The sequence below is a fragment of the Limulus polyphemus genome, unplaced genomic scaffold (genome assembly GCF_000517525.1).
Source record: "Limulus polyphemus unplaced genomic scaffold, Limulus_polyphemus-2.1.2 Scaffold3001, whole genome shotgun sequence".
NCBI classification, from domain to species: Eukaryota; Metazoa; Arthropoda; class Merostomata; order Xiphosura; family Limulidae; genus Limulus; species Limulus polyphemus.
This window is the reverse complement of record NW_013668611.1, coordinates 1-12,672: the sequence shown is the minus strand read 5'-3', so window position 1 is coordinate 12,672 and position 12,672 is coordinate 1. Positions and strand designations below refer to the sequence as shown.

Here is a 12,672-nt window from a genome sequence, read left to right as displayed (position 1 = left end):
GGGATAGTTCTAGAAACAAGAGGGCGTGAGAATTGTCACGTGATCTCGATGACGCAACATGTCTTCGTATGATATAGCATGAATACCTGATTCATTCTCCATCTGTTTCAGGTATGTGACAGTTGAATGGATATGTCACTGAAGCACCTTGTGTATATGTGACTTGTGTTATTTTTCAGATGGAGATCCTATTGGTTATGTTGCATACTTTTGCCTGGGGTATGTGGACAGCTTTTATGACTTACCTTTGTATTTGTGGATTATCATCTGTTATAAGACACCACACTTTATTTATCACAGCTGGGGTAAGATTTGTTGCAGTTTTTTTCTGGATGATCTTGGTGCTCCAAGTTCATCCTTATTCCTTTTCTATGCCATTAAATACAAGACATATCCCAGTCATGGAAATTCTAAATTTGTGATCTGAATGTATCTTTATGGTCTGTCTGTATGAATATTTGGTATCAGAAAGGGCTGTTATATGCATTTCACAAATGCAGTCAACATAAAAAGAGCCAAACAATGTTCAAATGTAGTTCTGATAGATTTTGTTCCACTATGACTCTATACTGGTTGTGATTGTCACATAACTTCCTTATTTGCAAATTCAAAATTATTTCACTATAACATACTCAACCTTCTGTGTAACTCAATTTCAGAAACATAAAACTTAATAATTCACTGGTATATTCTATAAAATGTTAAAACTTTTAAACACAACACTCAACCATTAACTTAACATGAAAAGTGCTAATTTTATCATATTATTCTTAATATATTACAAATCTGAAATCACAAATGAGATTAAAAACAACAGCAGTAAAATAAGGACATTAAAAATTGAAGTAAAGAATAATATAAACAGGATTTAATCCAGATTTAAAAACAAATGTACAATTAATATAAAATATCTATTTACCAATACAACTTTTCCCATCAGGTCCATCCATAAGTCCCTCAGTGCATATACACAGATAAGAACCTGGTAAGTTAGTGCACTTTCCTCCGCTACAGACACGTGGCCTTTCACGACACTCATCTATATCTATACTCAAAAAAAAACAGCAATATTGTAACATTTCCTAGTTTATTGTGCTTCAAACTTGCTATGACAAAAAATAATGTTACTTTATATTAGATAATCAAAATCTAATAAAAGATGTTAATATCTGAAAGATTCGTTTGGCCCAAAATACATCCTTTTTCTAATGTAATGTTTATTTCAGAAATGAAAAACACTGAGAAAATTTAAAACTTCCATCTAGTAAGAATAAAAAAAAGATTCAATTTAGAAGCACAGCAACAAGATATTGTTTACACTCATATACTTCACCTCCACATGATTTTTGGTCTTCAAGTATTCTATAACCAGGATCACAGGCACATGAGTAGCTACCTTGAGTATTAACACATTTAGACTGACAATTTCCATTATTGAAAGCACACTCATCAGTATCTGAAATACCCAAAACAATAACAAGTTGATACCCAAATGGTACAATAAATAAACGTATGTATAAACCTATGCACTATATAAGTGTCAGTTTTCTTATTTATATTTCCATAAATTTAAATAACAAAGTCCTAGACTTTAATACAAATCTCTATTAACTACGTTATATAAATTAACCACTTCTTATATGTTCATGTATAAAAATAAGTTAAAATGTACAACTAAAACCAGAAGTAACTTTCCAGTGAACACATAATGTATACCATGAAAACATAATGTGTATCCTTCTCTTAAAATACTACGAAGTTTCTCATCTGTGTAAATCATTAAGCCATTTTTCAGGCTAGAATTAAATTAAAACTATCTTCATAACAACTAGAAGGAAAATATAATGAAAATATTGAGTATTCATTCTACCTAGAATTTAAAGATTATACTTTCTTTATAACTTCAACTCATTTCTGTAAAAGAATAAAACAAATTTAAAAAATCTTAAGTCTTGCTAAAAGTCAAAATCTAGCAATTAGTAGATGCTAATCACATAAACAACTAAGCTGAAGAAAACTGAAAAACAAGAAAAAAGTTAAAGTAACAAAATTTGCTTTTCATATTTCAAACTAAAACAAAGGAGGTACACACCTTCACAGCTGGTCAGTTGTAAAGTTTGTTCATATCCTTCATTACAAATACATTGGTAGGTTCCCATCATGTTTTCACAAACTCCATTTGAACAAATGCCACTACTCCTACTGCACTCATCAATATCTATGTCATTAATTAAGTGAAGAGATAATGAAAAAATTAAGTAAATATACAAGATACTCTATATCATCTGATTTTGATAGTTTTACATGCCAAGAATTCTCATGCTAAGCACTTTTTTTGACAACATACATATATATGTGCAATAGAAATCATTGACATACATCAAACAAAAAAAATGCTACAATCGATATGATTTTAACGTTATAAATAGAATATGAAATGTAAGATCATGCAGATTTTACTATTTCCAAAAAAAGTGTATGAAATCTTAAACTTAAATTTGTCATGAAAATTTAATATCTAAAATACAAATATTTTATGGTAACTGTTTTCTGAAAGAAAAAAGTAAAATGATTAGCATAAACAAGCTTTATAAGTTACCAAGTAAAACTAAAAGGACCTCTAGTAATACAAAGACATGAGTATGTTAATACATGCTATGACAAAAAGTATTTACCAAAACAATGAAAGACAAGTCAAAGTAGGTTAAAAAAAATTCAATGATACAAAGATAATCAACTGATTATCATAAAAATTACATATAGTTTTTGCATGAAAATAACTAAGCAAGTTTACCTTTACAATATCTTCCATTTGGACCCAGTTCATGGCCTGGTGGACAATCACAAGAGAAAGAGCCTTGGGTATTAATGCATCTTCCTCCTCGGCAGAGTCCTCTGCTTCTACTGCACTCATCAATATCTAAAATAAATACAGAACAATTCAGCTTAAACTTCTTCCATAAATCAAAATTATTATTCTAACATATTATGAGTGACCATTTATATATTAATGAACGTTTTATGTATAAAATGAAACTCAAGCCAATTAAGCTTAGCTTAATTTTACTCAACCCATAATGCACTTTTTTAGTTATAGTCCTATAAAATTCAAATAGATATTGAGAATGATCAGATTTGGACAGAAGCCTCATAGTTCGTAGCATTGAAAAAAAACCTCTGAAGTGCAAGTCTGTTCTTGCTATAGAGTAGATCCTAAGATTGACAATTAGGTTTATTATTTTGGCTTTAAGTATGAAAACAATACACATAAATTTACTGCACAACTCAATTCAAAAAATGTTCAATGACACAAACTACTAAGCATTGTGGCAACTAGATTCAAAAAACATAGCTGTTTTATGGATCATGGAATTAAAAAGACATACAGGGAAGAATACTTTGATGTTATATATATATAAATTGTAAACATTTATTGATCCTAATTATATTTTGAAAAAAACAACAACACTTAATACAACTTTAAATAATGCTTAGATAAATTTCAACCAGTTTTATTTTGATTTATTGGTTTTTGAAAATGTCAAAGTTTAAAATAAACATTGAATTTCCTATCACACTAAATTTCACCCTTAGTTTCCAATAGTACAATGACATGAGTTTGAATTTACAAAAAAAAATAATTATTGGTCAATAGAGTTAAAACTCTTGATACCTGTTCTCTAAATACAGAACCAAAACCTAAAGATCATCAACTAAGAAATTCAATAAATATTCTATTTGTTATCATGTACTTTTCATAAATTGTTCACAAAGGGAGAAAAGGTGATTAAGACAGAGCTAATTGGTCATTTTTTGATAACAATATGTAAATATTTTACGCTCAATTAAAAACTTTTGTATCTGATTCCAACCTACCCATACACATCTGCATCATCATGGCATTTTCATACCCTTCATGACAGTCACATGTAAATGAACCAGCTGTATTCCTACATGTTCCATTTCCACAAACATCAAAGGCAATAGAACATTCGTCAATATCTGAAAATGCACAGGAATGAGGAATCTTATATCAAATTGAATACCTAAACTCTTAAGACAGTTATACAGGAAGATGAGAAGAAGAAAGAGACAAATTATGATGGTTTGATAAGTTTAGATAGAAAGTAAACGTCTGAAAACTTTTTTTTTCTGGTTTTAATCTTCCTGAAAGACATTTAAAAGTTTATGTATTTACTATTTGGAAATATTCAGTTGGTAGAAATATGAACATAAGTTCACATTATAGACAGAATTTTGTAACTGAAGTTTTTACATAAGTCATTGTAATTATTCACCATACTTTTCACAACTTTATCCTACAAGACCAAAGAAGTAGAAGATGACAATAAAATATATTTAGTTTGTTATCATCTGTATGAATGCTGTAAATAAAATATTAGTATGAATGATATCTATCCAAATATTTATACATGCTAATTTTTATGCACAATATTTGTGTTTACAGGCTAAGGAAAGCAAAGTAATAGCTTTTTTATTTGGCATCTTTGCATTCGGAAAGCTCTTGTAACTGGAAATTTCAATATCTCCAAATGTAAATGCTTATTGTAGGAACCAGTATTCATTACTATTTGATCCAAAATGTCTCGGAACACTCTCAAAGCTTCTCAAAAGTTTGTGATTGTAGTCATCTGATGCTACCACTTAGTGGCAATGCTGTAGCTTTGTTTATTTCTTTCCTGCCACCTGTAATATAATTAACATTATACTTACTTTATTTGTAAACATTGTCTACATCCTGAAGTTATGCTTTCTAATTCCAGCAGAAAATCAATGTTTTTATACAGTTTAAAGGTTTTTACAACATTTATTATTGTTTAAAGATGATGTAGAAATACTGTAGTTTAGAAAATTCAAAATGTACAAAACTTTTCCTGGAAAATATTGTAAGTGAAGTAGTTTTATAACTGGAATTTTCACCTATCTAGCACTACCCAAGTCCAGCAGATGTCAGATAATATAGCTTTTGTTGCACAATTAAATCTGTGTAAAGTGCATTAATCAAATCTTCAAAGTAAATGGCCTTCTGTTTTAGAGAAAATTTCGAAATATATTTCATATGAAGATAATCATGTCTTTAAATTTCTCTGAATGAAAGAAATGGATTTCATTATATTAGGCAACAAAATATACTTATATCACATATGGAAATTTAATCCTTCCATGGTTCTTTGAGTCAACAATTGAGGAAATCTGTGGATGATAGCCTGTGCATTATAAATTTACTATTAGTATGAAATGCCTGAAAAACACCAATGCTACATCAACAATAAATATGTTTCATAATTGTTTTAAAAAAAAACAGAAATGAAAAGCATCTTCAAACTATGTTGCATATCACAATATTTTTCTTATATTTTTGTGTCATGAGTTTAGTAAAATCTTAATAAGTTGTCAGTTCATAATCTCAGAAATAAATTAAAAAATTAACATCCCCATACAATTCACAGTATCACACCCTCAGAGTCCAAAACAACTGTGGGTTACAATGGCTTCATAAATGCATCTCACCTGTACAGTTCACAATATGAGAGTCCAAACCAAATCCTGAGTTACAATGCCAACATAATTAATCTCACCTGTACAGTTCACCCCATCAGAGTCCAAGGCAAATCCTGGGTTACAATGGCAAGAGAAACTGCCAATTGTGTTTTGACATCTTCCATTTTGACAAATATTTGGATATTCAACACATTCATTGATGTCTACAAAAACAATACATGTCACTTAGTATAAATGAAAATATATCAATGAAAAATATTTCTTGTGACTAAAAACAGTGTGAAAGTGGTGGACAATAATAATTTTTGCAGATGCATAGTTTCATATTTCAGTTGTGAAAGTAAATTAAAACAGTATACATAAATAACAGCTACAAAGATTACAAATGAACCAAGTTTAGTATAAAAAAGTATATAAAAACAACTATAATAATGTCTATTATTATTATTATAATAAACACGATCAGTCTTTAGGTACCCGTATAGCTGCAGATAAAATTTGAATAATTTTAGAGAAAATAAAATTGAGCATGAATAAAATATTTTGTAATTGAAAACCACAACAACAAAATGTATCTTAAGTACTATAAATACTAATAAACTAAATGTACAGAAATAAAAAGAAAAAGGTAACTGCTGAAAGTAGCACAGATAAAATTTTGTTCTGATAATTTTTATCATTGGTAGTTACTGAAAAGTGTTTATGCAAGGTAAAGCTCATGAAATTAAGGAATATAATTCAGAACTGAAATCTTACCATAACTGTTGAAGAAAAAAATATCAAACAATTAAACGTCTTTTGTAAAAAAACAAGATAAAAACTGATTCATTACAAAAAAATGAAAAGATAAACTTTAGTGTAAAATAAAGTTTTTAGAAAACTTCATTACAAATTTTTGACTCAACAGATGCAACAAAACAAATTTCCCTTATTTAATTATAATTAATTAAAGTAACTGCTCCTATGAGTTTAAAATGTTCTTGATTAAGTCATTTATTAAAACATTATATCAAGACACATGATGGCATGTTGCACAGTCAAAATAACCTGTAGAACACACTATGTGTTATTAACAGGACTGACAGCTTAACACTTTTCCACTATCTGTAGCTCAAACTGTGGTAATACAAGCTATCCCATATTTTCTGTAAATATGCTATACTGGATCCTTACTTCACATACTAAATTTCAAGGCATTCTATTAAGAAATACACGAGATATGAAATCTCCAATTTTGATTGAATTTCTTCCTCATTTTTCAATTTGCACCTAAATTTTCAAAAACTTAATTTATAGAAAAACATACTTAATTTTCATGGATTGTTTTCAAATTTAGTATATCAATAGATCTTTATAATATATAATTAGGTGTCAAATTTGATCTAAATATAATCCTCATGTGCAAATTTATTCAACAAAAACTGCTCAGTTTTAACCAAAATCTTTGCTCACACCTATGAAAAAAGTCACATGAACTACAAATCTAAAATTTTTACTACAGCTTCAACTAAGAGTAAGGGTGGAACATTTTTTTTTTTTCATTTGGATTAAAGATGGTTGACTTAGAGCAGCAAACTATAGGTTGAAAACATGTGCAGATATAGGTCAAGCTAACTAGATTAGCACTTTCTAGCTCAAGTTTTCAAATGAATCATACCATTATTTCTTGCTAACTTTTAAGCACAAATTTGCTAAATTTTATGAAATTATCCTAATAAATAATGTTTAGCATCATGTGATATTACCTTAAGCAATTGGTGCAAATAATGATGCTTGATACAGCTGTACCAAGTTCATGCAGGTAATGATAAGAAACTTTTAATTTAGTTTCTATGGTGATACTATAAAAGAAGTTATTAACACTGTTTTAGAGAAAAAAATTACAATCATATATTTTAAAGAATCTGGTTGGTTCTGTAAAGTATAGGTCTGTTCCAAATAATAGGTTTGCAATCCTAAAGCTAATGTTGGTTACTATTGAGTGTCACATTCTTACTTGCTGTGGTTTGTATTGACAAAAAGTCATATCTAATCAAAAACGCCTTAGGTGTGAAAAAAAAAGGTGTGGATAAGAAAAAATTGAGCATGTGACTTAAAGGAATGAAATCAAATTTGGTGGTCAAACTGGAAGCTATACTTATAGAATTGTATAAGAATTTTACAATGAATATTCGTTCATTAGTTAGCCAGGCCACATATTTTGTTTTACCCACTCTCATGCTCTAAGTTGAACAAAATACACGACCCAGCTAACTAATTCTTATCAATGCTATAAGCGTAGCTACCAGTTTGGCCACCACTTTTGATTTTATTCCTTTAAGTTGCACTCTCAATCTTTTTTTTTTTTGGCTGCATCGTTTTTCACACCTAAGGTGTTTTTTGATTAGATATGTATTACTATTTAAATATATTTAGTATTTCTCCTAAAAAAACTAAGATTATAATCAAAACAAGGTGTTTTCAAAGAAACAACCTCATAACTAACTAGGCTTAACATTTCACTTCCAATAAAATTTCAATGTATTTCCCAAATACATTAAGTATTCATTCCTTGCTTTTTATAAATCAATAATTATTGTTTATTTTCTGTTCAATTTTGGCAATGATATCACTTAAATACAACTTTAAAACTGTAATATGAAAATCAAAATAAAACTTCAAGTTACCTCTCTATGTTTATCAATATCCTCTGATATTTTGAAATAACTGTCACTTATATTTTCACAATCTTAAAAAACTCAAAAATAGTCAGTTACTAATAAATGATAATTATGAAAAAAAACAAACTTACCTATGATAAAACCAATTTCTTCTCTTACTTCATCAAAGGAATAGCCTATTCCCTTTAAGCATAGTTCTCTAAATGGTTCTATAGAAATAAACACAAACAAACTTTATTTAAAAAACATTGCATATATTACTGGAGCATAAAATATTTTACTTATACTAGTTTTAAAGTTAGGTTTTTTTCTTTGTATATAGATTAATTTAAAATATAACTTACACATATCATCAAAAAATGATTTTGTAACTAACATATTTTCTACAAACTACTTTTAAAGTAAAATAATTTCTAAACTAAAAAAATCAGTTATTCACATGTATATCAACATTTCTCAATGAGCTTTATGTCTGCTTAATTTCACATTTTGTCTACATTTCCCTGAGAAGTTTCCATAAGATATTCTGTTATTTTTTAATTTTACAAATCACCTAGTATTAGTACTGTTTTTATAATGAAGAAGAATAGAATATTGATGAGTTTATATTTTTTATAGAGAATATTGTTATAAACATGATTTATATGTTCAAATATATTAAATATATTGCTATATTTATAAAAAATTAAATCAACATTTCAAATTTAAATTATTTTCTGCAAAAGCCTTTATTGTGGTTATTTAAAACCCACAAAAAGTAACCACAATTATTAAAAGCAATTACATCATCGATTTCAATATCAACATTCTAAGAAATTAATCAAAGATTTTTTCACACAACAATCATAACTAAATAGTTGACTACATTCAAACTATAAGAAGTTAACTAAAAGGTAAGATTATTGTAATAAACTTTTAATATAAAGTTAAATTTAAACAACAGAAATATAAAACCATATACATCTTGTTAATCTGAATTATGCACATATTTTAAATGATAATTAACAATCAAACATTGCTTCTACATATTTTAATACAAATTTTATATTTTGTAACACTGCTTTCATATAATTTTTTGAATACATGTTACATTGTAAACATCAAGAGAAAGTTTGAAACAAATAACTGGGCACATAGAACTCTCTATATTTTGATATTTTGTAAATAATTACAATAAAAATTACAGTTTTTCTTCATTTCCTTATCAAACAAGATATGAAGCACATGTTAATATAAAGGTACAGATTGCCTCACTCTTAGAAAATTATGTAGCATTCAAAATGTTTATATAATTTATGAGTCACACAAAACTCCCTATATACTCTATGTTGACACTTTCCAATGTTATACAGCACCTAGTATAACCCTTACCTGTTCCATGTCTAGGGCAGGGTTCACAACTATGACCCCAAGCTTGACCCAAAGAACAACAACACATCATCTTTTTATATAATCCTTCAAAAGGCTTTAGACATCGTCCTTTTGAATATGAAGCAAAACAAGTTTCTTCCCTCAAATCTAATGGAAATTAAAAATAGTGTAATATTTATTTAGCATATTTTAATTCAAGGCAGATGACATTAGATTAAGAAGAAGCAGAATTTCCATGTATTTCTTAACTACATACGAAAGCCTGGATATGAAAAAATTAGTGTTTTATTAAGCTTAATTTCTCTTTTTAACATGAAACTTGACCATAACATCATCATCATATACTGTTCAGGTTAACATTACTTGTTCAGAACAAAGATCTTCATACAACACTTCAAATGAAAGTTAAAAACACTTTGAAGGAAACACAAAACATTTATACCCTGTGTCAGGTTTTTGATATGTGAATAGGGACCAGGATTCTTTAAGACTAGATGTCTATGACTTGTTGGGGGATAAATTCGAACAATAAATGGACAGCACACGATCCACTTGTTTTAAAATAACATATTCAAAACAAGTCAAATGTATGTAAAAAAATTCTTTACACTGTAGGATATCACAGTTGTATCTAAAACTCTAAATAATTTTATTTTCTTGACAAAAGTTCACACAGGCTGGTTCAGTTACCTTAGAACCCAATTGACAAGACAAATTATTTTCTCTACTCTGTTTCTTACTGTACAATCTGCAATAACTTCACTTATGGTACTCTATGGGTTACCACAGTTGTATCTTGAACTTTAAATAATTGTCTCCTTTTCATCACAGTACACACAAATGAGTTCAATTACTTTAGAACACCATTTGACAAGACAAATTATTCTCCTTATCTCTGTTAAGCTGTAAAACTCACTTTTAAATATAGCCCATTATGGCTAAACTGACAATCACGCAGTCTAATTTCACTTTCACTAACTTAACCTTTTATGACTTCCATTACATAACTTTTGTTGGTTACCACAGTTGTATCCAGAGCTTTAAATAATTGTCTCTCTCTTTTTTCATTATTTTTCCATCAAGAGTCTACACAGGCTGGTTTAGTTACTTTAGAACCCAATTGACAAGAAAAATTATTTTTCCTTTCTCTGTTGTTACAATACAGCTATGAAACACACTATAGAAATCACCCATTGAGGCTAATCACTCAGATGTTGACTAGCTTCCAGTTTTCTCCAATTAACTAAATTTTTTCTGACTGGACTTTTTCTTGAGTTGCACTCACTTGGTTGCTTATATTTTTACATTTTCCAACTGAGGCCCTAGAACTTTCTACAAACTAGGAGATGCTACGACGTAACAGTACTCACATAGCAAGAAAACTTACAGGTTTTGAGAAAGATAACATGAACAACACTACAACAATTGAACTACACACACAATGTAAGACTCTTGCTGAGTTATGTTACAAAATTTGTCATAACTATCACCTTCAAAATAATTACTTTTAACTCTTGTTATGAAAACTAAATAATCATTAAATATTAAATCACTAAATAATAACTCTTACATTAAACAGTCTTGTATATGCAACACACTGGCAAATCATGGACTTAGTTAAATATATTAGAAACTATTTAACCTTCTATTTCACATTAACCAACTCACCTACGCATTTTGTTCCACTCGAGTCAAGTGTTAGACCTGGGGGACAATTGCACTTGTAGGACCCTGCAGAATTAACACATAGTCCACCACCCGAACAGATGTTTGGGAAGAGTTCACATTCATTGATGTCTATGTATGGGAATATAAAAATAGATCAGTGGTAGAGAAGTACAAGCATTTGTAATTTGATAATGTACAATGTAACTTACCTTTCAAAGAATAAAATTAATGCATTTGCGTGCAAACAGAATTTCTGAATGTAAAATAATCTATCTTCATTTAGAGTATATTACAGTTATTTCATTAAATAATAACAGATCATAAACCACCAAAGTGCCTACTTTTATTTTTCATATCCATACTAATCCACCTTCTCTTGTAGGACCACTTAGCTTTACTATAGTCATCACTTCTTATTCTCATCACTGACTCAATTTTAGAAATAAAATGTGTGCCATACTAAAACATTGAATATCTTGTAGTTATAAAGCAATAATTTCCATGGTATAATACACTATATAAAAAAACAAGAAAAAACAGAATCAGATATTATGAAAATAAATTCATCTAACACTAAATACTTTGATTCAGAATAGATCAAACAAAAATATTTCTAACTTATATGTAATAGAAATATTAAAAAGCAGAAAAATACAAAGATTTAACACCATTTTCCCATTTTTTTCGTTAATAATATAATAAAAATTAAATAAATCTCTTCTGAAATTTTAAATATAAAGAAATCTTTGTTGTTACCTGTGCATGTTGTTCCATCCAGCATGGCAAATCCTTTATTGCATCTCAAGTCTGTTCAAATGCAAAAGTATAAATAATTGTACATGTTTTTAAATTGTTCTGTTCTTGCTATTCAAATATTATTCAAAACGAACAAAGAAATCTATCAAAAGTTGTTGAAATGTAAAAGGCTTTAAAGGTAATTAAGTAAAGAATCAGAATCATCCATCTTTCCAAATTTAAATTATTACTCATGTATGTGTTAAATTTCCAGTTTCCTAACAGTAAAACAAATTTGCTTATTTCAATTTTGAACAAAGTATACTCCCCAAAACAACTAAGGAACAACCAGAGTTTTTATTATTCTAGTTACGACAAAATACAACTACTGTTATGAAATAATTTCACTGGCATCCTTAAGTATATTTTATGCAACAGAAGTGTTAGGTGATCTGTGATATGATTAGGTAGCTGATCATAATGTTGACAATGTATGGATATTAGATTGTGATGATCTGCCAAACACTTAGTGTTCAAATGATTGACAGAGAAAAACCATTTATGGAGACAAAAAGTAAATAATCTTTCCATATAAGAAAAGTCTAGTGTCACCCTAGAAAAGCTCTTAACAGAAATCTTGGTTTAGATATAAGTCCCATTTAGAGTGAAATATTTTATTTTTTTTAAATAGACACCTAATTTTTCGTCATTTAAC

The 12,672-nt window shown here is 28.5% G+C and overlaps 1 protein-coding gene across 1 annotated transcript in view; it reads right to left on the bottom strand.

Annotated features, from left to right (window-relative positions):
• LOC106468418 (fibrillin-2-like) overlaps positions 1 to 12,029 on the bottom strand; it is a gene marked incomplete at its 5' end in the record, with an annotated part of 135,868 nt that extends 123,839 nt beyond the window's left edge. The window contains 10 exons of the mRNA XM_013928847.2: positions 920 to 1,045; positions 1,334 to 1,456; positions 2,093 to 2,218; positions 2,795 to 2,920; positions 3,877 to 4,002; positions 5,601 to 5,726; positions 8,315 to 8,392; positions 9,555 to 9,701; positions 11,223 to 11,351; positions 11,979 to 12,029. Coding sequence (XP_013784301.1) covers positions 920 to 1,045; positions 1,334 to 1,456; positions 2,093 to 2,218; positions 2,795 to 2,920; positions 3,877 to 4,002; positions 5,601 to 5,726; positions 8,315 to 8,392; positions 9,555 to 9,701; positions 11,223 to 11,351; positions 11,979 to 12,029 — 1,158 coding nt within the window. The remainder of the gene's footprint in view (positions 1 to 919; positions 1,046 to 1,333; positions 1,457 to 2,092; positions 2,219 to 2,794; positions 2,921 to 3,876; positions 4,003 to 5,600; positions 5,727 to 8,314; positions 8,393 to 9,554; positions 9,702 to 11,222; positions 11,352 to 11,978) is intronic.
• Between the last annotated feature and the right edge of the window lie 643 nt (positions 12,030 to 12,672).